The sequence below is a fragment of the Crocodylus siamensis genome, chromosome 1, assembly GCF_052110815.1.
Source record: "Crocodylus siamensis isolate JL-2025a chromosome 1, ASM5211081v1, whole genome shotgun sequence".
NCBI classification, from domain to species: Eukaryota; Metazoa; Chordata; order Crocodylia; family Crocodylidae; genus Crocodylus; species Crocodylus siamensis.
In genome coordinates, this window is record NC_143395.1 from 150210682 (window position 1) to 150235387 (window position 24706).

Consider the following 24706-nt stretch of genomic DNA (forward strand, 5'->3'; position numbering starts at 1 on the left):
TCAACTGTGGTCTTTCAGGTGAAATCCAATTATGGGTTTCCTGTAAGGTAGTATAATTTTCCTGCTTCAGCATAAAAAAGTAAGAAAATATGACATAAACCTCTTCATTCTAAGTCAAATTCTATCTAGATGATATATATATCATATATCATATTATCTGTCCAACTAATTTGCATCAAATATGTACATGAGTATTTGCATTATATGTATACACACATGTATATGTGTGTGTGTGTGTTCTTGGGCTTCCAAAATACATGTTTAGGAGAAAACTAGGAATACACAAATCCAGTGATTTACCCACAAGTTTCGTCATTGTTTATTTTTTCTTCTCTCTCCTTTTTTTTTTTTTTTTTCCTGTTTCATCTATCCAGAGGATGGACTTCTTCATGTTTTGTTAAATATTTTCTTTCTTGGACAGTAACTTGTCTTTCTTTGCTTATGTTTTCCTGATTATTTGCATGGTGTAGTTTAGGAATTCTTGTTCTTTTTAAAATATTAAACGTACCTACCACTCTTGCAGGGGTTCTCAAAAGAATCCAAGATGATATCTCTGCCCCCTTCTCCCCACCCATTCATCATGGAGAAAAATAAACCTCATCTTCAATTCAAGTATACCCAGGGCAGGTAGCTGCTCTGGCTCTGGCCCCAGGTCTGTCTTCAGCCCTGGCCAGGTAGTGTTGGCACAGTGAAGGGAGGAGAGAAGAGATTTCATGGTTTGGGGTGAGGAAGATCATGAGGTCTGGCCCAGGGGGAGCATGGGGTGAAAGGGATAGCGCATGGTAAGAAGGGGGAGCTCAGAGGAAACCATGTAGTGCAGGGGCAGGGATGGTGCGGGGGAGAACATTCAGTGCAGGGTGACTTGCCACTGAAGGAGCAGCCTCTGTATTTATCTAGGTCAGTCACCAACCAGTTGATTGGGATCAATAGGTCGATCCTGGCGCCTCTTGTAGTTGGTCTGGGGTGGGGGGGCTGAGTGCATGCCTGCGCATCCCCCCCTGCCAGCCCAGCAGGTCAGTTGGTGGGGAAGGGAAGGGACAGGGGCCAGACTGAGGCTTCACAGTGAGGGACCAAGTGCAGAAGCAGCTAGGTGAGTGATGTAATTCCCCAGCCAGCTGTACCAAGGCTCTGGGTGCAAAGCCCAGCCCACAGTGGGAGTTGCCTCCGATGCGTGCAGATCGGGGGATGTGTGTCCCCCCCCTCAAACACAGAGCAGCACGGATGGCTTCAGCAGGGGTCAGGGAGGGACATGGGCTGGAGCAAGGGCTGGGCAACAGGGGCAGGGCAGGACAGAGCCCCAAGTAGCTCATTCAGGGGGCTTGAGGGGGAGCACTAACCTTGGGAAGGCACAGGGGGTGCATGCACCTGGAATTGCACGGGGCAAGGTGAGGCAGCGTGGGCTGCAGTTGTTGGCTGGGCCTGGGCTGTTCCTGGCAGAGGATGTGGCTGCGCTCCACTTGGGCTGGGTGGCAGCGCTGGGAGCGGGGCTATAATGCCTCTACCAGGCCCAGTCTCAGGACAGCTGCAGCCTTTGCTGTGATCAGCCCAGTACTCATTCCCAGCTCCAGCCCCAGCCCTTCCCCACCCTCTGAGGGCACAGGGGCCATGTGCCCTGGATCTGTGCAGGGGGAGGGCAGGCTGATGGGCTAGGGCTGTGAGGGAGCACCAGGCTGATCACGGCAGAGGCTGTGGTCACACTGAGATTGGGCCCGGTGGCAGTGTCACTGGGAGGGTTCTGGGGGGCTACAGCAAATTTTCGGGTGGTGGCAGCACTGCTGCATCCTCCACCAGGTACAGCCCAGCCCCAGCTGGCAGCTGCAGCCTGCCCCACCCCCTGCAGCCTGCCCCACCCTGTCCAACCCCATGCAATTCTGGGGGCATGTGCCCCCCGCCCCCGCCCCTAGACGATCTACTCAGGGCTCCACCTCACCCCGCCCCAGCTGTTTAAGGCCTGCCCCCTGCTCCAGCCTTTACTCTCTCCCTCCCAGAGGGGAGAGACAGTGTGGGGCTAGGGCTGGGGCACTGATTTGCCTTGCCCTACCCCACAGCCTTCTCATTTCCCCCCACTCACCCCACAGACTTATCTGCTGGGGGGTGTGCCCCCAAATAATTTTTTCACCCTCTGCCTTGATCTCCCCTCTCTCCACCTAGATTTCCCTGCAGTAGCAGCTAGGGCACAGGGTAGATCTTGGGTTCTTTTTAAAGTCCAAACGTGATTTCCAACTTAGAAAGGTTGGAGATCACTGATCTATGTGAAGGGTCTACATTTTAAATGGATATTATATGGGATGTGAGCTTGGAAGGCTTCTTGGTGTGATCCTTGTCATCTCACATAATGGTCAACAGAGTTTAGTGATAAGATACCTGACTTTCATTTTCTGGTAAATCTATCCTGATTTGGTTTGGAACAAGACAAATAATTGTAAGCAAAAACAAAATTTAAAGAAAATTGATATTGTGATGTTAAGAACCAAAAACTTCTTACATATCAAATTTCTTTTTAACGTTAGCAAAATTACTTGATCTTCCTTAACAGGAGTTTAGAAAATTATTAACTAGTTTTACTGAAAATTTAGAAGGAACCTGTGGAAGAAGCTAGAGGCATACAATTTCAGTCCAAATGGTTAAGTTTTGGTATAGTTATAAAATATTTAGGGGTGCACCAGTAAAGATTTTCTTGGCCGATACTGATAACCAGTTATATTAACCAGCCATATCGGCCAATACTGACCCAATAACCAATTTGGTTACATGCGACACCAGAGGCTACTGGAGCACACCAAAATTTTAAAAAAAGTTTGTCAGTATTTCAAAATGTACTGACATAAATAAACTTTTTTTTTTCACAATCCAGCAGAATCTGGCATCGCATGTATCAGCATCCCGGCACTTAAAAATGGTGGTGGGGGTGCTTAAGCCAAAACTTGTCAAAGCTTGAGCTCTATTTCAAGTGCTGCTGCCACCATTTTTAAACACAGGGATGCTTTTAAGTGGGGCAGAGCTGAGCAGGGTGAGGGCAGATGCATCCTGGCCTCTGTGGGCTCGAGACTCTCCACTCTGATGCCTTTGCCCTGAGAGCCCCACATCAGCTGTGCATCCCCTTCCCGCCCGGCAGCAGGAGGCACAACTCACCTCCCTCACTGCTGCTGGGTGGGCAGCGGGTGCGTGGCCAGTGCAGGGCTCCCAAGGGAAAGGCAGCATAAGTTTTCCAGATGTACCTGTTGGCATTTTTTTCAAGGGTGCATGATGGAACTTTCTGAAATATCCCAGCTGTCTCGCTAATGTTCTGTCTCTGTTTTTCCTCTCTTCTTCCTGGAGACAGAATTATTTTCTTTACAAGTGCTCAAAACATAACTGAGCTTGAATTTGACCTGAGGATATAGGAAAGTGTGTCTGCATATTTTTGGAGTTTGCTTCTCTTATTTGTTTCCATTGTTAATTATTAAGTAGGTCTCTTATGTAATACTAGTTTAGTTATTGTTTGTTTTGAAGTGATACTAGAATTACTCTTCATTTTTTATTTTATGCCTTTAAATGTTTTTGATAGCTAATATGAAAAAAAATTGCCTAGATTAGAACTCATGCAACTTTTTGGCCTGTTATATCTGACCTGTAACAGTATTGTGTGGAATAGAAATGGTCTTTGAAATAACTATGGCCCCACCCGTGTAAAGTGTTATAGCTTTAAAGTAGCACATTACAATGCAGTACTGTCAACTTACATGCATCTTTAATTAATTTGATTCCTGTCATGAACACCCTTCCTAATCAAAGTGCTGTTTTCTATAATTAAATGTTCAAGTGGCTTTACTATGCAGAATGTCTAAAAATAACAAAAGCATAAATCTATGTGGCAATATCAACACTTGAAAGGAGGAAGGCCTCAGCCTGAATGCAAATAATAAAAAAGATACGGTCTCTTGGTTCTCACCAATGACTGGCTGTAATATTAACAAGTACTGTACCAATAGCTCATTGAGAGACATCACTGTGTTTTCTTCTTTTTTCTTTACTTTCTTTTAAAATACCCCCAAAAGTAAATGGAAAAAATATTTTCATGCAATATTAAGTATGGACTACTAAAGTATGTAACTAGAAAAACTATATGTTCAGGTTCCAGTATCTCTACTAAGTTAGCCAAGTATACGTAATATTTTCTCTTCCACCTTTGTTTATTAAAATTGTATATTTAACATGGAATTGAAAAATGTACATCATAAAACATGCAGAATAGTCAGCATGGGTGAATTAATGTTTCTGACCTCACACATCAACATCAAACTTTGGCTTTTTTGACTTATTAGCCATACAGTATCAGGACTGTATGATTATAATGTGAAGCTCTTCACATTAGATGGTGCATTTGATGGTGTTTTAATTTCCTGTTGCTTTTTGTCTACCTTAAAAGATCATCATTAATTGGTGATATTCATCAATAACTTCTATAAATAACAAGAAAATGACATTTCCTCTTACTGTAATTTATCTTATTTTAGATCCAGTTTATCCAGTTAGTAACCCTGCTGGCTGCTATGCCAATGGACAGATTCAAGCACATGGAGATCGCTGGAGAGAAGATGATTGTACATTCTGCCAGTGCATCAATGGGGACCCTCACTGTGTGGCAACAGCTTGTGGTCAGAGCTGCTTGAATCCTGTTAAAGTGCCTGGGGAATGCTGCCCAGTGTGTGAAGGTAAGACCTGTATATTTCTAATGCTATTTATTCCAGTATGTTAGCTAAAATTTGTATTGGTTGTTTAAATGAGATTCGATAGTTTGAGATGTTATGTACATGTTGTTGACCTGGTTTCACTGCTGTGAATGTATGTTTCTGGTTTCACTGCTGTGAATGTATGTTTATGAAAATATATTCATTAATAAAAATTGTATGCTAAACTGGGGTTCCTCACTTTAGACTGCTTTGCCTCTTTCACTTAGGTAGTTGAATTTACCAAGGGATTAATACAGATCTCATTAATGTCAAAGGAAGTGTTTAATTTGAACCAACTAGTTATGAATCAGTCCCTAAGTAACAAAAAGAAACTTTTTAAACAGTCACCCTTGTATATTTCCCTAGGACACTCTTGTATGCCTGAATTGGGACCAATATTTGCAACAGCATAAGAAAGAACTGGTTAGACCTCAGAGGTTCAATAATATGCAGGTTTTATTAAACAAGTCAAGGGCTAACCTTAAACATGAGCTTGATATGTCTATAATTAGCTTTTTGCCATCTGGTAGATTTGGATTTTCCCCTCTGTTTGTGGCTTTGTGGAACTTTGTGTCTCTGCTCAGCCTGGCACTGTGCGGGGCGGTAGATGAGATTCATATTGACCAAAGGAATGCTCTTTGCCGATCCAACACTTGGAGCTGCTAAGCCTTCTCCTAATTAACATCTCCTCAGTAAAAGGAAAGGAAAAGAAACCAAATGCTTCCACTTCTAATATGTTATGGAGCCTGAGGAAGCAGAGCAATATTTTATAACAAAACTAGAAGTTTTTATCTGTTCTATCAATTATAAAATTAATAACCTTATATTCAGTTTAAAAGTGAAATTAAAAATAGTTCATTATCACACTAGGAAGAAGTTTCATCAAAGAAATTTTATCTGTTGAGTTCTCAAATCATTTTTAATATAGATTTATACTCTAGCTGAAATAGTAAGCTGCATTGTTTTCCAGCTGGAACTGCTATTTTTAATTTTCTTATAGAAATACAGAAATTTAACACATACATTTTACATAATTGGCTGAGTTTTTAAATTAGCACTATGACAGATGTAACAATGCTTTTATAATCAGAAGGCACTGAGGCAACAGTAGAAACATAAACTCATTTGCCAAAAGTAGAAAATGGAAGATGTCTGTATTGTCAGGGTTGCAGTTTTACATCATAGTTGCACTGCATGAACAATAAGATGTTAGGAGTATATTTTTAGAGTGTATGGATTTTATAAGCAGATTATTCAGTGTGTAATTGGGTAAAACTCCAAACCATGACAGTCAATTGGAAGTGGTATTTCTTATTTGTGTTTGTGAATAAGCAGTATCCTTGTCTTGTGAATTTTGTGGAGGAGTGCAATAGGTAGCCAGAGAGCTCCTATTATTTTAAGAGAAAGCTGCAGCAGAATGAGCTGTGGGTGGCTGGGGAGCCACCTGGCTGGAAGGGGTACAGTTTAGGAAGCATATAAGCCCAGGGCCTGGATCAGAGCAGGCAATCTGACCCTGCAGGCAGCAGGGGGAAGAGCATCTGAACAGGATGACTGCAGAGGAGTGACCTGAGCTGCCCTGGGAACTGCAAGCAAGGCACTTAGAGCTTACGGGGAAGTATGACACAGTGGTGGAGGGAGAGTTTTGTACAGCCAGAGAGCTGGTGTTTGTTTGGATCCAGTGCGGAGATAGTTTTAGTTGCAGCCAGTGGGCTTATGTTTTGTTCTATTTATTATGCTAGTGGACTAGATATGTCTAGACAGGGTAATGAGGAGGCAACTTTGGTGTTCAAGGCCCAAAGTGCTCAACTGTAAAACATGCAGTTTCGAGCCCTTCCAGGGGCCAGGCTCAAGCAAAAGTCAGGTAAAAGTCTAGAAAGTTAAAGCTTGCACTAGGAGAGCTGATAGAAATGGGCCCAAGAGGGCAAGATGGGCTGGAATTTATCACTGGTACAGTGGGCTTAGTCTGACAGGCCTAGCTAATGGGAAGGGAAGGCTAGTGGCTGGGAAGGCTGAGACCCCAACAAAGGTGGAGAGGCCTAAGGAGGCCTGACATGAGTGATTAACCAGTAATATCTGCAAGGCACGGGCATAGCTGTAGAGGCAGAAGGAAGCCAAGAACAGCCCCAAGGCAACAGGTGTCTAGGGGGCAGAGACAGGCTAAGAGGGCTCACTTAGTGCTCGAGGGGCAGGATTGGGCTAGCCAAAGGACAGACAACAGCTCACTCAGGGACCCTAGGGCAGCCTTCCTCTTCACAGATCAACTAATTCACTGTCAACGTGTGACAGGCTAGGGAAAAGTGAGAGTACCCAGGGAGCTGGAGTGGGGCAGGAGCTGCATGTCTACCAAGGGACCTGACAATTGCCCCTGGGGGCCAGGTCATGTTACAGGGTATAAGAAAGCAAGAACTGTATGGCTGATGGGAATGATAATGGGTTCCAAAATTTTGCCCCCTTCAGGTGGCCTCTGCACCTACTGTCAAATTAGTACTTACTGGCATTGAACTGTGGAATATTATGAAGAGCAGTGTCTATTGTAGTCACTTGTCTGTCTCTTTCCCCTTGTGGAGTATTCAAAGGATACAAAAGGGGATGAATGGCCTCTTCTATCCCTCATTTCCTTTTTAACTGTTAATATTCTGACAGGCTTGGCTCACATGTTCTTCTCAATATTAAGTTATTGGTGATTGCTCTCCCTCCCCCCTTTGGTTCCTCTACATCAACCTAATCCAGTGTGAAATCCCTTGTGCCATCAACAGTGTAGACGTCTCCAGGTCTTTCTGAATCAACCCAATCATGTGCCAAACAAATTTCCTGGTGTCATGCCATGCTACCAAGGTAGACTGCTTCTGGTGCTTTGTTGAAAGCTGGTTTGACTATCACTACACTGCTCCTCAGCATGCCAAGAAGACACTTTCAGTCTTCTCAGATTGTTACACTGACTTCTGAATTGCTGAAATACTTGACAAGAACGTTCTCAAAAAGTTCAGTGGCTTCTATTGAGAACAGGAGCTTTTGAACACACACAACTCTTCTGCTATTACTAGTCATCTATTAATGCCATGTGTGAGTTCTGCCAGGCCTTTTGAGTTGTGGTTTCAGTTTTACCTCTTTCATGCTCTTAAGTAACAGTCCATACTCATCACAACATACTCAAATTTATTGAAGGGTTTAAATTTACCTCAAGTAGAACTTGTTGCAGTTGCCTTGTGTTGATGTCTCACTAAAGGAAACTTTTTTTTTTCTGAACAGTGTGTGGCTTGCTGAGTACCACAGGAGTAGACTTTACTCATTTAGCAGTCCCAGGATATTCCTTCTGGTTCACGTGTCTCTAGCTCATGGGTGGGACTCTTGTTTCAAAAATCTCTTGGGGCTTGTTAATGGTTAGGCTGCCATTTATCTTCTGTAAAGTCAGTGAAAAGGGCAGTCTTCATAGCTAGAAGGAATGGACCGTGTGTCCAATACTCTGCAGATACTTATGTGAAGATAGGAAATCTACATTTTCATTCATGAATAAATATCATTTTAGTGAGGCATACAACATTTAGCTGCAGTCTACATATGCTGAGTCCTTTCATATGTATTTTCCAAGGCCTAAATTGTGCCATGGTATTAATGTTATTATTGGAATATATACATTTTTAGAGGTTTCATGTTCAGTACACCATTGTTTACATGTGCTGGCGTGGAGTCAGTTCACTTGCTGAGTCAGTATCTTGCTGTGAACACTTAATACCTGTGCTCCATGATCTGCATGCTGACTTTTCAGTTAGACAGGGTTCTTTGGGTAAATCTGATATCTTTTATTAGACCAACTCAGATAGTTGAAAAAATTCTTTGCGAGCTTTCCGGTATAAATACCCTTCATCAGGCTGAGGAAGCGTCTCCAGTTGATGTGTGCTCTTCCTTGATGGAATGAATGGTAAAGAACCCAAAGGATGGTATGTATGCAAGAAAGCCAGTCAGTGAAGACATGCACTGAAGAGTCAGTGGGCGAGAGACAGGCTGGTGGGGGAGAGAGGGAATGAATGTAGCTGGTAAATAGTGGAGCAGTACCTGGGGAGTTGGATGTTAGGCAGGTTATAAATCCAATGGCTATATTTAGTTCACATATTTTGTATCCAGGAGGTTGATGAAGTGAAGTTCATAGACTTATCTCTGAAAGGTGTTTTGTAAATTCCCTTTGAGGATTAGAACTGAGAGATTGGAGAGAGAGTGGTTTTCTTGTAAGAAATGTGCCCCCACAGGTAATCGGGTATTCTTGTCTCCTATAGATTTCTGGTGCACATTCATTCTGGTCCACGGTTGTTGTTTGGTGTCTCCTACGTATTTTCCATCAGGCATTTTGTTCATTGGATGAGATACATTACGTTTCTGGAGGTAGAGCTGTAAGATCCAGGTATGCTGATGGTTCCGTTGTGGGATGTAGTTATTGGTGGTGGAGATGTTTTATATTTCTTGTTGTGGATCCATTTGATGTGCTTGGGGCCATAGGAAGTTTGTTTCTGGTGATAAGGTTAGCTAGGTTGGGTGCTTGTTTTAAGGCTAGGATGGGTGGTTCTGGGAAGCTCTCTTTAAGAATTGGGTCTTTCTCTAGTATGGGTTGCAATTGTTTGAGGATTTTCTGTATAGGTTCGAGGGGTGGGGTGTGATATGTCATAACCAGTGGTGTGTGATTCATGGGGGTTTTCTTTCTGTACTGCAGCAGTTCTTCACATGGTATCTGTGTAGCTCTTTCGAAAGTATGAGCTGTCTCTCTGGAGGACTGTCTTTGTCAAGTGAAAGCGGTTTCTGAGGGCTTGGCTGTATATCACAGCTTTCTTCGTGTGTTTAGGGTAATTGATGGTTCTCTACAAATATGTATGTTGGTCTGTGGGTTTCTTGTATATCGTGGTCTGTATTTTACCATTTTGGATAGTGACCATCATGTCTAAAAAGGAAATGTTGGTGCTGGAGTATTCAAGAGATAGTCAGATGGAGGGGTGATGACTTTTCAGTTGAGATTTTAAAGTGATGTTTCTAACCTATGAAGTCCTAAATGGTTTGATATTTGACTATTTGAAAGCCTGTCTTTTGACCCTCTCAGATCCTTTTTCCATTATAAATTATTACAAGCCACCTTGTAAGATTCAGTCCAATCCTTAGGTATCCAGGTTGTAGCCATATTGGTCCAGAGGAAAAAGCAATCAGGACTCATAATAGAGGTAATATCTTTTATTAGACCAACTAGATTTTTTGCAAAATAATTTATTTAATAGCAAGCTTTCAGGCACAAACACCATTCATCAGGCATCAGAGAAAAGATTGTAAAAGTTCTTCTGGGTAAAAATAAAACTTCATATTTCATAGGATTTCACAGAGGAGTCCATAAGTGGAAAACTCCTCTAGGCAGGCATTTCTTAGCTGGTAAGGTGTCTCCAATGCCTGATGAAGGGTGTTTGTGCCTGAAAGCTTGCAATTAAATAATTTTTTTTTGCAAAAATCTAATTTTTCTAATAAAAGGTATCACTTCTACTGTGAGCCCTGATTGCTTTTTCCTCTAGACCAATATGTCTACAACCTGGATACCTGACACGTGGAAGATGCTGAATTTTAGCCAATTTTAAAAAAAATAAAATCTTCATAATTTCACTAGGAAGAAGCATCTTTGACCACCTGAAACCTGAGATGCTGCTCCTACCTTTGTTCGAGGTAATTTGCATCATCACAGAGCCTCACAACAGAACTCAGAGACACCTTACCAGCTAAGAAATGCCTGCCCAGAGGAGTATTCCATCTATTGACGCCTCTATGAAATCCTATAAAATATGAACTTTTATTTTTACCTAGGAGAACTTTTACCATCTTTTCTCTGATGCCTGATGGAGGTTGTTTGTGCCCGCAAGCTTGCAATTAAAGAATTGTTTTTTGCAAAAATCTAGTAGGTCTATTCCAATGCTTATGTATTTTGCATGCTGAGCAATTAGAGTGTCTACCCTTTATCCCATAAAGGATTCCTCCATACCAAAATGTACTGCTGTGCATAGATATCCAAGCTAACTCTAAATAAGGTAGCTTGGATACTGCAAGTACTGGAGCCTAGTGGTTCACCCAGGCTAACATATTCTGTAATTAGCTTTGGGTGAAGTAATGCAGTGATGTGGCTATGCTGCTTCTAGGCTAGCTTGGTTATCCTTATATTTAGATCCTTTGACCATGAAGTTAATAGACTGACTCTTATTGACCTCATTGGCCTGCAGAAGAGGACCCATAGTACTACCAAGCCTAGTATCTTTATCACTTTATACCCTTTACTATTTGTTCCTGATATTAAATGAGTCTACTCCTAAACTCCTGTGGTAGTGCTTTCTGATACCTTCTTTATTGTTTTTTTCTATATACCTCTTGATTTTTTTTATCTGAATATTCTTGTTCTTATCTGCTCAGTAGTATCAAGAAGTCATCAGGCTTGATCTTTTTTATGACAGCATAACCTTGTTCACAAATTTGATTCATGCAGCCTTTTAATTACCTTTTTTCAAAACTAATAATCCCAGTAATGCAGTTTCTGCATCTGTGACTTCCATTCCATTTATCTAATATGCTGTATGCTAAACACTTAACAGTTGGCATCTGTTACTGACAGCCTGATTTGAAGGAGTGTAATAATGAAGAACTTCTGGAGCAGGTCTAAGTTAGAGGGTACCATTCTACAGTTACAGTACATCCTTGGTTATGTGAATACGAAATTTTTTTAAACCAATTTTAAATATTCTTCTGGTTTTTTTAAAGCATTAATATAGTACTGCCTTCTACTCCTAAATTTGGCAGAAGGCAGGGCCAGGTGGCACCTTACAGACTAACTCAGAAAAGCATAAGCTTTCTTTGGTGATAGCTTGCTTTGTTAAATGCCGTAAACAGACTTACAGACAGCAGGGGTACTAGATAAAAAGGAATAAAGTAATTGAAATAAAAAGGTTAGGGAAAAGGAGGGAGGCAAAGATGGGTCAAAGTGATCAGAAGGGATAAACAAAGCAGTAAAGCCATTGAGGGATATACAGGTTATAAAACTAGTCCTGGTAATGAGCTGATAATCCAGGGACTCTGTTGAGGCCATTCTTAACCTAACCCAGTGTGTGGATAATTTCTTGTTCTGTAATTCTCTGCTCAGGTTAGCTTCTAAAGTTTTGTTTAAGAGCAGCTACTCTGAGGTCAGTGATGGAGTGGCCAGGGGAGGGTAAAGTGTTCTGCCACAGGCTTGTTTGCTTTTGTACAGATGATGTTCAATCGGCATCCATTAATTCTTTACATAGGGGTCATCCCATCTGCCCAGTGTAGACGGCAGAGGGGCACTTGAAGTAGGTCATGGTATATATGACATGGATGTCCCCCGCAAGGGGTTGTTTATTGCAATGACCCTCGCCTTGTCTGATCTCTGAGAATTCCCCTGAAATGGCTGCTTGAGCAGGGGTGAGAGCACTGACTCCTAACTCTGTGGATCCTGGCCTTTCAGTCCTTCACCCTCCCTGGTTCTCCATGGTCCTGACTCAAGGAGGAAGCATCCAGTTCAGCTCCTGAGACAAGGACTTCATCTACTGGGGAGAACGAGTACAATTTAGTATGTCAAGCAGTAAAGCAAGACAGTCTGTTCAGTAAAGGTATTGACTGGGGCAAAGGCCATTCTGCCAGAGGTTCTCTACTCCCTCTCTCTCCAAAGGGGTTAAGCAGTCCCTCTATATCTGTTCCAGCCCATGTAGCCTTTGGCATGCCACTGAAGATGCACAGCTGATCCCCAAATCCCCATAGCTCTTTGCTCATTTCAGTCTGCAGAATCTCTTCCAAGAAGCTGACAACCTTCTTGTTCAACAAGCTATCTCATTGTCATGTTTATCATAAAAACTGTCCTCTGGACACAACCTGGTTGTCAGACATCCTTTTCTTGATGTGTCAGCAAAGTTGTTTAAGACTCTGTTGATAGGTCCATCTTGTCTCATCCTGCAGGTAACTAGTCCTGACACTTAACCCTTTATTCTCAGTACAAAGGCTAATAAGAGAACCTGAGTCATACAATACTGGAATAACAGGAACACAGTTAACAGAGACATATTACAATAAAACCCATAGTCCAACATGATTGGTAGAGGAGCAGGTGAATAAACCCTGGATTATTATAGTTTCCTAGTTGGTAGGGTTGGAAGGGACCTAAGCAGATTGTCTAGTCTGCCTCCCTGCCATGGGCAGGAAAGGATGCTGGGGTCAAATGACCCCAGCTAGATGGCTGTCTAGCCTCCTTTAACTCATGTTGTTTGGTTTGGTGATGATGTGGTCTATGTTCACATGGGAGCAAAACTGGGCTAAGGACTGACATTACCCATAAACTGGCTTAAGTGATTAGAAACTGATTTAAACCTGTAACAGAACAGATGTTCAGTGTACATAAACAGGTTTATAGCCAGCATGGGTTTGTTGCGGGTAGGTCTTGTTTGACCAATCTCATTTCCTTCTATGACCAGGTGACCTATCACCTGGACAAGGGAGAAGAGGTTGATGTCATATATCTTGACTTCAAAAAAGCTTTTGATCTGGTATCCCATGATCACCTCTTGGCCAAACTGGCCAGTTGTGGCCTTGGCTCCACCACGATCTGCTGGCTGGGAAATTGGCTCTGTGGTCGGACCCAGAGGGTTGTGATTGATGGCAGTCACTCATCGTGGTGCCTTGTGACCAGTGGGGTCCCTCAAGGCTCTGAGCTGGGACCCATACTGTTCAACATCTTCATTAATGATGTGGACATTGGAGTCAGGAGTGGACTGGCCAAGTTCGCCGATGACACCAAACTTTGGGGCAAAGCATCCACGCCAGAAGATAGGCGGGTGATCCAGGCTGACCTGGACTAGCTCAGCAAATGGGCAGACGAGAACCCGATGGTGTTTAACACCGAAAAATGCAAGGTTCTCCACCTTGGGAGGAAAAACCTGCAGCATCCTTATAGGCTTGGCAGTGCTACGTTGGTTAGCACTACAAAAGAAAGAGACTTGGGGGTCATCATTGACCACAAGATGAACATGAGCCTGCAATGCGATGCTGCGGCTAGTAAAGCGACCAGAACGCTGGCTTGCATCCATAGATGCTTCTCGAGCAAATCCCGGGACGTCATTCTCCCCTTGTACTCGGCCTTAGTGAGGTCGCAGCTGGAGTACTGCGTCCAGTTCTGGGCTCCACAATTCAAAAAGGATGTGGAGAAGCTTGAGAGAGTCCAGAGGAGAGCCACGCGCATGATCAGAGGTCAGGAAAACAGATCTTACGATGACAGGCTGAGAGCCATGGGACTCTTTAGCCTGGAAAAGCGTAGGCTCAGGGGTGATGTGATGGCCACCTACAAGTTTATCAGGGGTGACCACCAGGATCTGGGGGAACTTTTGTTCACCAGAGCGCCCCAAGGGATGACGAGGTCAAATGGTCACGAACTCCTGCAAGACCGTTTCAGGCTGGACATAAGGAAGAATTTCTTTACTGTCCGAGCCCCCAAGGTCTGGAACAGTCTGCCAGCGGAGGTGGTTCAAGCACCTCATTGAACACCTTCAAGAGTAAATTGGATGCTTATCTTGCTGGGATCCTATGACCCCAGCTGACTTCCTGCCCTTTGGGCAGGGGGCTGGACTCGATGATCTCCCGAGGTCCCTTCCAGCCCTAATGTGTATGAAATCTATGAAAATGGCTGAAACCGATTTGAGATAAACCTGGTTGAAAGTAGTATCAAGACTTAATTGATTTGGGTCAAACCAGTTTATGCAATGTCAGCCCCAGACCCCTTGCTATTTTAAGTTAAATCGGACTCCCTCAGCATCCCAGCATGCTGTCTGGGCTGGGTGGGGCTCTCTGTTCTACAGCAGAGCTGGCCCCTCCCCCCTGCTCTCTGGTAGCAGCTCTGGAGACAAAGGCAGAATCAATAAGTAGCTAGTAATGTCCCTCTGTTGTTTTCTTAATGGGATGATAAACACTCTTATCAATTCCCTATTGGCTGGTCAGAAGAGGGGGGACCCCTCCTTAATTACAGTGTCCTGCTGGGGCCTGACTATGACCCCTCAGTTCTGTACTCAGGAAGGGAAGGGAGGGCTGCTCTAGCATCCAGCCTGCGCCACTGCAGGCATGTGCCAGCATTTTTTCAATCCACAGTGGACGTCTGTCCAGTTACAAACTGGTTTAGCTTCACCAGGTTAGACTAACCTGCAAAGATTGAATCAGTTCAGGCTCAGGCTTTTTGAAGGTCTGTTTCTATCCCTGGTGTCTGGGTCTGTAGCAAGGCTTTATGGCTTGGTAAAATTAGGAGTTTGGTAGTCAGTTACTTGAGAGATGTTCTTTAAATGTTGTGCGAAGGAGAGGGGAGGCTGTCTGTAAGTCAGGTTAGGCTTAGCTACCATGTGATGGTTGTCATTTTCTAAGAAGGGTTGGAGGTGATTTAAGATGTTCCAGAAGGTAGAGGAAATAACTAGGGGATCATCTGTCTTGGATCTTGTGCTGACCAATAGGGAAGAATTGGTGGAGGATGTAAAGGTGATAGAGAACTCTGTCGTGATAAAATTAAGAATCCTGGGATGGGGAAAACAGGAGGTCAGCAAAACTAAGTTACTAGATTTCAAAAAGGCAGATTTCATCTGACTCAAAGTGATAGGGATGGTGTCATGGAAAGACTGACTAATGGATAAAGGCACCCAGGAGGACTGGAAACTTCTAAAGGGTGCAGTATTGGAAGTCCAACATGATGAAAGCATAGACATAATAGAGAAACCAACGTAGCTGCACAAGTAGCTTTTTGGGTGCCTCAAATACAAAGGGAAATCATATAAGAAAAATGGACAGGTTACCAAGGAAGCATAGCAGGAAATAGCAAGAACTTGCAGGGACAATGACGAACGCAAAAGTTAAAACAGCAACAGCAAACAGAAAAAAAACAAGCTGCACCTGGCAAGGAAGCTAGAGACAAGATGAGGTTCTATACACATGTTGGCCAGAAAAGAAAGACCAAGGAAACAGTGGGTCTGCTAGCTAAGGCAAACTCTTACCAGAAGATGCAAAGAAGGCAGAGCTACATGGCCTCATTCTTCACAAAAAAAAAAGTCAGCTGCAACCACACTTATGAGGGATTAGGATTACTTGGATAAGGAAGGAGACAAACTAAAGGATGAGATAACAAATGAAATAGGCAGAGAGCTTTTGATGGGTCCGAATAAACTTCAGAGTCCCACATGGCCTTCTCATAAACAAAGTGGAGAAATGTGAGCTAAACAAAACTACTATAAGGTGGATAGACAGCTGACTTGATAGCTGCAAGCAAAGGGTAATTTTAAATGGATACATATTAGAATGGCAGGAGATTCAGGTGGAATCTCAACAAGATCTATCCTGGGACCACTACTGTTCAATGTGTTTATTAATGATTTAGAAGCTGCAATTCTTCTAAGCAAATTTGCAGACAATACAAAACTGGGAAGGACTGAAAACATATTGTAGGACAGGAGTACAGTAGAGAAGAATTTTGACAGATCAGAAAGCTGGGCTGGAATTAATTGGGTAAAGTTTACTGTTAACAAATGCAAGGTGCTATATCACAAGAAGAAAAACAAAAACACAGGTAAAAATGAGTGACTTCTAACTGAGTGGCAGCACTATGGAAAATGATCTAGGAGTCTTGGGGGATTGCAGACTCAATATAAGTCTGTTTTGTGATGCAGCTGTACAAAGATGAATGCAGCTTTCACCTGCTTCAATAGAAGCATCAGCTGAAAGACATAGGAGGTGATTGTGCCTCTACTCAGCACTGGTTAGGCCTCATTCAGGTTATTTTGTTCAGTTCTGGGCTCCACATTTTAAAAAGGACAATTTAAATTTAGAGAGGGTTCAGAGGTGAGCAACAAAAATGACAATGGGTTTGGAAGACGAGTCGTATGAGGAGAGTTGAAGGAAATGATTTTGCCTCTAGTGGGGGGCTGGACTAGATGACTTGTGACAATCCCTACTTTTCTGTTTTTCTATGATGTGTCCAAGGTGTTCAAGCAGTGTCCCCTCCCCCTAGCCATTCCTTCCCTTTTCCTATCCTTTGTAGTTAAATAACTTTTTCTTTCTACGTAGTACTTCTTTCTGCAAGTCTGTTCATAGCATCTAAAGAAGTAGGCTGTCACCGACAAAAGCTTATGCCTTTCTGAATTATTTAGTCTTTAAAGCCACTCTGCTCTTCTTTCTGCTTGATTTTAGAAGAGAGAGAGGTATTTAGCTTGTTAGTTTAAGTTTTATGTAATTTGTAACTTGGTGTTATATGCAGCATTTTATAAAAAAGAACTGTATACATATATTTTAGTTTGATGTAGCAATTTGTAACTATTTCACTGATTTGAACAAATAACTTTTCAGCAGGTGCTTTTCAAAAAAGGGATTGGATAATCAAGGGCATACTGTACTTATTTACTGAATAGTATTTAAAGCCAAATCCCTGATCATTAAGGGGTTAGTAAGTTGCATAATAAGATTCCAGAAATCTTACAGAAACTTCAGTAAGAGGTAAAGTAATTCAGAATTAATTGCAGAACCATGGAAAATATGGGAACTGGGGACCAGAAGGTACTTGAATTCAATATAATGAGTAGATTACCATAATGCCTACATCCAAGATATTTGATTCATAAATTAAATCTGTTGAAGATCAGGGATAAGTAGTGTTAAATTTGACCTATGAGGACTCCGCAGATATCACAACTCAGGGGCAGTAGACTGGAGGAGGGAATTGTTGTTGTAGGCGTTATTCTGTGCGTTTGAAAGAGGCTTGTAAGAAACATCTGACATAGGTTCACTAAGGACTACTCATGTATTTGAGCCTGCAACTTTCAGACCACCATGATTTTTTAATAAATATTTGACAAATTTTGTGTGTCTCACATTTTTTTGGAGATTGCACTATACTAAGCATGAGTAATATATTGTTACTTCTCCATTCATCCATCCATTGATGCTGCCTTGATAACCCATTTTATCTTTCTCCCACAGATATTCCTTCATTTTTTTCCCACTCTTTACCCAGTGAATTGGTACCCTTCTTGAACTGAACTTAAGATCACTATTCTCTTCTCATTCAATTCCCACCTTCAGAGACATTTTCCATGTGGGCTATAAGAAATTGACTATATTGCTTTAATTTGTATTACATTTTCCCAGGTGTACAGTACCTACTTCAACATATAATCAGCAGATTATTGGACAACTATAATTTCATTTTCTGGTTTCAAGTCACTGTTTGACATTCAGATTCCTTTTTTGGAACATTTTAGTAAAGCCGAGCATGGCAATTCTGGCAGTTTTACTTGGACAAGATGCAGCACAGCTCTGTAATGGCTCTGTGGTTAAATCACTGTATGAGAAACTTTAATGTTTTTCTTTTCATGTCTTAGTTTTCTGACAGCTGTTAATATGTCTGAGATAGTGTAATCTCTGGAATTTGTGTCCAGATGGTTCAGAATTCACTAAAACCCTAAAAGAACTGGTTCTCAGAGCAGAAAGCAGAAGTGTTCTCCAGTTGAGACCATAAAATGCGGTAGAATAAGTTTGATTTGGTCACAATGTCCTTAATACGTCATGTCTCTTTGTTAGATATTTGGGACAGTAGAAGTGTTAAATACTTTAAATATGAAAAGGTCTTCTGAAGTAAAGCTTGACTTACATTGGAAGAGAGATGGTCTGACTAGTATAGGGTTAGGCAACGTTTTTTAGCTGGAGTGCCAAAAAACCCCACAATGTCTACGTTGGAAGGTGCCAGAGTGCCAGCATGCCAGAAAAACAAAAGCGGGGTGGGAACATGGTACATGGCAGAATGTGCTGCATATTAGTATATTTAATAATCACAAATTTGCCTTTGTTGTTGTGTCCTTTTTTTGTTAAGCGTGTTGCAGTTAAAGAGGGAGGGGAAAAAAGAGAAATAAGAGAAAGAGGAGAGAGAGAAAGAGAAAGAAAACGAAAAGGAGGAGAGAGAGAAAGAAGAGCAGAGAGAGGGCCAGGCACATACACATGCACACAGAGAACCGTGCATGCACACACAGAGCCACATGTGCACAAACTCAGCGAACCAGAACATACACATGCGCACACACACATCCAGAACCAGACACATGTGCACACACAGACGCACAGAACCAGAGGCATGGGTGTATAGAGCCAGGCTGCTGGGCCACCAGACAGAGTTTGACTCAACAATGTGCTGGGCCTGCTGGGGCCCCTGTGCTTCCCTGGGGAGACAGCACGAGGGCTGGAGTGCAGCCAGCCAAGGCCCCGGCCCGAAGCCTGCCCATCAGCCCAACCACCCACCCACTCCACACAGCTAAGTCCGCAAAGGTGCCACACTCCTGGCAAGGGACAGCACCAGCCTCATCCCAGTAGAGGGTGCTCGGCCAGCGCTGGGCTGGGAGTGGGTGGAAATCAGACAGGTTCAGCTGTAACCCTGCTGCAAGCAGCCCAGGCTCCATAGTTGGCAGCAGCTACCCAAAGCTGGGACTGGCTGCAGCCAGGAGGTTGCAAACGTGCGGCTCAGAGCAAACGGTGTGGGGGGCCTAAGGCAGCAAAACCCCGGCCTCTCTCCTGCTGCTGGCACAGAGCTGATGACTAGGCTCTGGAGCCCGGAGCAGCTGCTTGTAGCCAGTCTGGGCTCTAGGCTGCTGCAGAAGGCAGGCTGCAAACAGCTGCACCAGGATCCGGCATCAGCTTTGTACCACTGTGTGCACGTGCACCTTGGAGCAGGTGGAGGGAGTGGCCTGAGGCAGTGCAACCACAGCCTCTCGTCCACTGCTGGCACAGAGATGATGGTGGGGCTCTGGAGCTCAGCACAACTGTTTATAGCCAGCCTGGGCTCTGGGCAGCTGCAGCAAGCAATGGGCAGGCTACAAACAGCTGTGCCAAGCTCCACAGCCCCAGCATCAGCTCTATGTTGGCGGTGACTAGGCGGGCACCTCGGAGCGGACAGTAGGGATAGGGCCTGGCCCTGGAGCAGCGCAGCCTCCCATTGTCTGCTCCGAGGTGCATGTGCAGACGTGATAATGTCTTTCAAGATAAAGAAAAGTCAAGGTTTAAGTGTAGTCAACACAGTTAAGATTGTTTTAGATACAAGAACACAAATTTCATGGATTTCATAGATTTCATAGACATTAGGGCTGGAAGGGACCTCGGGAGATCACAGAGTCCAGCCCCCTGCCCAAAGGGCAGGAAGTCAGCTGGGGTCATAGGATCCCAGCAAGATAAGCATCCAATTTGCTCTTGAAGGTGTTCAATGTAGGTGCTTGAACCACCTCCGCTGGCAGACTGTTCCAGACCTTGGGGGCTCGGACAGTAAAGAAATTCTTCCTTATGTCCAGCCTGAAACGGTCTTGCAGGAGTTTGTGACCGTTCGACCTCGTCATCCCTTGGGGCGCTCTGGTGAACAAAAGTTCCCCCAGATCCTGGTGGTCACCCCTGATAAACTTATAGGTGGCCATCAGATCACCCCTGAGCCTACGCTTTTCCAGGCTAAAGAGTCCCATAGCTCTCAGCCTGTCATCGTAAGATCTGTTTTCCTGACCTCTGATCATGCGCGTGGCTCTCCTCTGGACTCTCTCAAGCTTCTCCACATCCTTTTTGAATTGTGGAGCCCAGAACTGGACGCAGTACTCCAGCTGCGACCTCACCAAGGCCGAGTACAAGGGGAGAATGACGTCCCGGGATTTGCTCGAGAAGCATCTATGGATGCAAGCCAGCGTTTTGGTCGTTTTACTAGCCGCAGCATCGCATTGCAGGCTCATGTTCATCTTGTGGTCAATGATGACCCCCAAGTCTCTTTCTTCTGTAGTGCTATCCAACGTAGCACTGCCGAGCCTATAAGGATGCTGCAGGTTTTTCCTCCCAAGGTGGAGAACCTTGCATTTTTCGGTGTTAAACACCATGAGGTTCTCGTCTGCCCATTTGCTGAGCTTGTCCAGGTCAGCCTGGATCACCCGCCTATCTTCTGGCATGGATGCTTTGGTGTCATCGGTGAACTTGGCCAGTCCACTCCTGACTCCAATGTCCACATCATTAATGAAGATGTTGAACAGTATGGGTCCCAGCTCAGAGCCTTGAGGGACCCCACTGGTCACAAGGCACCACGATGAGTGACTGCCATCGATTACAACCCTCTGGGTCCGACCACGGAGCCAGTTTCCCAGCCAGCGGATCGTGGTGGAGCCAAGGCCACAACCAGCCAGTTTGGCCAAGAGGTGATCGTGGGATTCCAGATCAAAAGCTTTTTTGAAGTCAAGATATATGACATCAATCTCTTCTCCCTTGTCCAGGTGATAGGTCACCTGGTCATAGACGGAAATGAGATTGGTCAAACAAGACCTACCCGCAACAAACCCGTGCTGGCTATCCCTTAGGATGTTAGCCTGGGCCAGTCCATCAAGGATGGCCTCCTTAATAAACTTTTCTAAGATCTTCCCCTGGATAGAAGTCAGGCTAATGGGCCTGTAGTTAGCCGGATCCACTCTCCTCCCTTTCTTGAAGATCGGCACCACATTGGCCTTCTTCCAGTCTTCGGGCACTACACCAGAGCGCCAGGAGTTTTCAAAGATCCATGCCAGGGGCTGGGCTATGATGCTCACCAGCTCCTTGAGTACCCTGGGGTGCAGATTGTCAGGGCCGGCTGACTTGAAGGTGTCCAGCTTCTCAAGGTGTTCCTTCATGAGGTCAGCATTTATGGAGGGTAGGCGATCCCCATCACCCGGATCTTCCTGTCCCATAGCAGGCATGGGCATCCCACGGGACTGTTGAAAGACTGACGCAAAGTACCTATTTAATAGGTTGGCTTTTTCCTGGGCGTCAGTTGCTCCATCTGGTTTAGCAGGGGTCCAAGTTTGCCCTTGCTTTTCCTCCGGCTCCCCACATATCTGAAAAAGGACTTTTTGTTGTCCTTAATGCTTGAAGCTAGTTGGAGTTCAGTTGCAGCCTTGGCTTTCCTGGTTTGCTCCCTGCAGGACCGGACCAGCGCAGAATAATCCTCCTTGGAGGTGAATCCCATCCTCCATCCTTTGTAGGCTTTCCTTTTTAGCCGCAGGAGGTCCGCTAGGTCCCTAGAGAGCCAGGAGAGCTGCTGTGCCTTCTTGCTGCCTTTCCTCCGTGTTGGAATAGATTTAGCTTGTGCATTGAGGATCGCTTCCTTGAGAAGCAACCACTCTTCTTGAACTCCCATCTCCTTGGGGTCACGGTCCCTGAGGGCCTGACCGACAAGCCTCTTGAGCTTGTCAAAGTCGGCTTTTCTGAAGTCAAGGACTTCTGTGTTGCTGACTGACTTGCCAGCTTTACGGCAGATGGTGAAGGTGATCAGCTCATGGTCGCTGTCACACAGCTTCCCATCAATCACTAGGTCGCCGATTAGGTCGTCCCCCGTAGCCAGTACCAGGTCAAGCAGCGCTTTGCCTCTCGTTGGCCCATAGACTTCTTGAGTCAGGTAGAGGTCATCCACGCACAAGAGAAAGCTTTGCGACCGCTCGGATTTTGCTGAGTGATCTTCCCGGGTAATTGAAGTCACCCATGACAACCAAGGTCCTGGAGCAAGCGGCCTCAGTCAGTTCCTGGGCGAACTCCTGGTCAAGCTCAGGACTTTGAGTGGGAGGTCTGTAGTAGACTCCCACCGTTGTGTCCCCTGTGCCGTTTTTCCCACGAATTTTTACCCAGAGGGTCTCTAGCTGTCCATGCCGGTTGCCAACATCAGCTTGCAGGGACATGTAGCTTTCCTTCACATAGAGAGCTATTGGTAATTCCCCAACTTTCTAGTTTACAGCTTGAGAAATGCAGACTTTGCTAAACAGAAGCTATCCAAATTGGTCATCCAGCTTGTTAGACAAAACTGTTTACATATACTAAGGGGGCCTCACCAAAATATACATGACACATTTTGAATGCCAGTTGGGCAGTTAGGTCAGTTAATTGGTTCAACTGGCATCATCCTTTGACCAACCACACCATATACTTTTTTGGGGGGTATTATTCAAATTTTTCCATATATTTAGAGTGGGGTCAAATACGGGTAAAAAGCCAGTTCTAAAGAGGTTTTTTATATGCATTCTTGAGTTTAGGAGGCTGCCCTCAGGATACCTCACTTTGCCATGCTCATCATTGCGCCACTTCTGTCTGGCCCAGGTCCATTGTGGAGCAGGGTGTGTCTATTACTAATCTACCTCTCTCCGACCAATTTATTCCACAGGGCCTCCTGCAAGCCACTTTAGTCCATAGGGCCTTATACCCACTATTCAGTGTCCATGTGGGGCAGGGGGCACCAGTTCAGCATAAGAAACCCCAGCACCCTTTGCTAGGTGCCCCTTAATGGTTATAACCACTCCAGCATCCCTTCACTTGGCACTAGTAATGGCCTCCCAGTGCCTCATGCCTTGCAGCTAAACAGCAAACAAAAACCATCAACCTAAACTGGGGTCACTTTTCCTGAGGCTCTTCCCCCTTCTGTCTGTAACCCAGGGGCTGCCTTTCTCAAGGCTCTTCCCTATCCTGGTTACTACTCTGCTTATTCACTGGGTGCTAACAGTGCTGAGCTTCAGCTCCCTCTGGGCTACTCACTATACCATCTCTCCCCGTTTCTCCAGGAAATTCTCCCCACAGGCTGTAAGGGTCAGGCTTTGCAGCACTTTACATAGTTTCTTTCCCCACTGTGACCTGTGCCAGAGTAAGTCTCCATTCAAGGAGCTGGGCTTATAATTTCCATATCCTTCCTTCACTCCCCACCTTCTAGTCACCTGACTAGACTTTTTTAGGACAGGTCACAGGGTTTTTACATTGGTACTATCATCAGTCCTCTTAGCTCTGGTGCAGCTTGCAAAAGTTCTCTAAGGCTTTCCAGTTGCTGCTCCAAGCTTTGTTCAGCTGCTTACAGCTCCCAGCTTGCCTTAAGTGAGCCACTTAAAGCTTTTGCAGCTATATAATGCTGCACCCCACTTATGTCTGTGTAACCCTTCTGCTGGGCACTGGTTGGCAGCAATAAGGGCCAGGTTTAAATTTTGGAGTACCCAATAAGTTTTCACTGTGGCTCAAGCCCCCACCCAGAAATCTGGGATCACTAAATTTGGCTGGGGTGCCCTGAATAAACAAAAAAAACCCTCCTTGCAAGCAGTGTAAACACACAGGACAGATTTATTACAGAAAACAAAGGCAAGGAACACAAAGGAAAATACCAAATACAATTTAAAACATGATGGACTATAAAGTAGAGTCTCTAGTTTGTACCCCATTTTGGGGAGACTCCACTCATGCCCAGGCTCACCTAAGTCATGTGAGACATGGGAGCACATCCAAGAGTTACTTCTGCGGGGCCTGTGCCCCTATACCTGCTACTCAGTAGAAGAGTCCTATAAGCTGCTCCTTGGGTTTTGTTGCCTCTCGGGGAGCTGCTAGTGAACATTGTTTTTTCTGCGGTCCAAGGGCCCCTTGTTACTCCCTGAAAGATGTAGAGTGGTGATCTGCACATCCATGTGGTGGCTTTGGGGTATGACCACACCCCAAAATTCCTAGTCCCAAATCCCACAGCTCCAGCTGGGGAAAAAACTGCAAAAGAACTCAAAAGGAGGGGATCCAGACCTATCTTTGTCCTGGGCATAAACTGCAGATAGGCATAACTACTCAGCTAGGCTAAAACACAAGAACGGCTACAGCCACAACAGGGACCAGGGTCCAAATCCTGACCCACACTTTACCAGGCTCTAATCCTGGTGGTTTGCTCCAGAGATTAGTACCCCCACAGTATTATCCCATGCAAAACCTAGGAAAGCAAACAGAGAACAAAGAAAGGAAGAGAAGAGGAGTCTCAGCCTCAGACACTCTCACTCCCATGTATGTGAGAGTTCTCCTTTACGTTGGTTTCTCTGGCTGGGGCCCCTGCTGGAGTTCACCCCAGCCCCTGCCCCCTTCCCCCCCCCAGCTCCTTCTGTAAACCTGGGGTAGCATCACTCCAAGTCTCCAACAAG

General features: G+C 44.6%; 1 protein-coding gene across 3 annotated transcripts in view; it reads left to right on the top strand.

Annotated features, from left to right (window-relative positions):
• The window catches only part of CRIM1 (cysteine rich transmembrane BMP regulator 1), a 396377-nt gene that overhangs the window by 234147 nt on the left and 137524 nt on the right, over positions 1-24706 (top strand). For all 3 annotated transcript variants that reach the window (XM_090045237.1, XM_090045229.1, XM_090045246.1), the window contains one exon: positions 4497-4694. In XM_090045237.1, coding sequence (XP_089901363.1) covers positions 4497-4694 — 198 coding nt within the window. The remainder of the gene's footprint in view (positions 1-4496; positions 4695-24706) is intronic.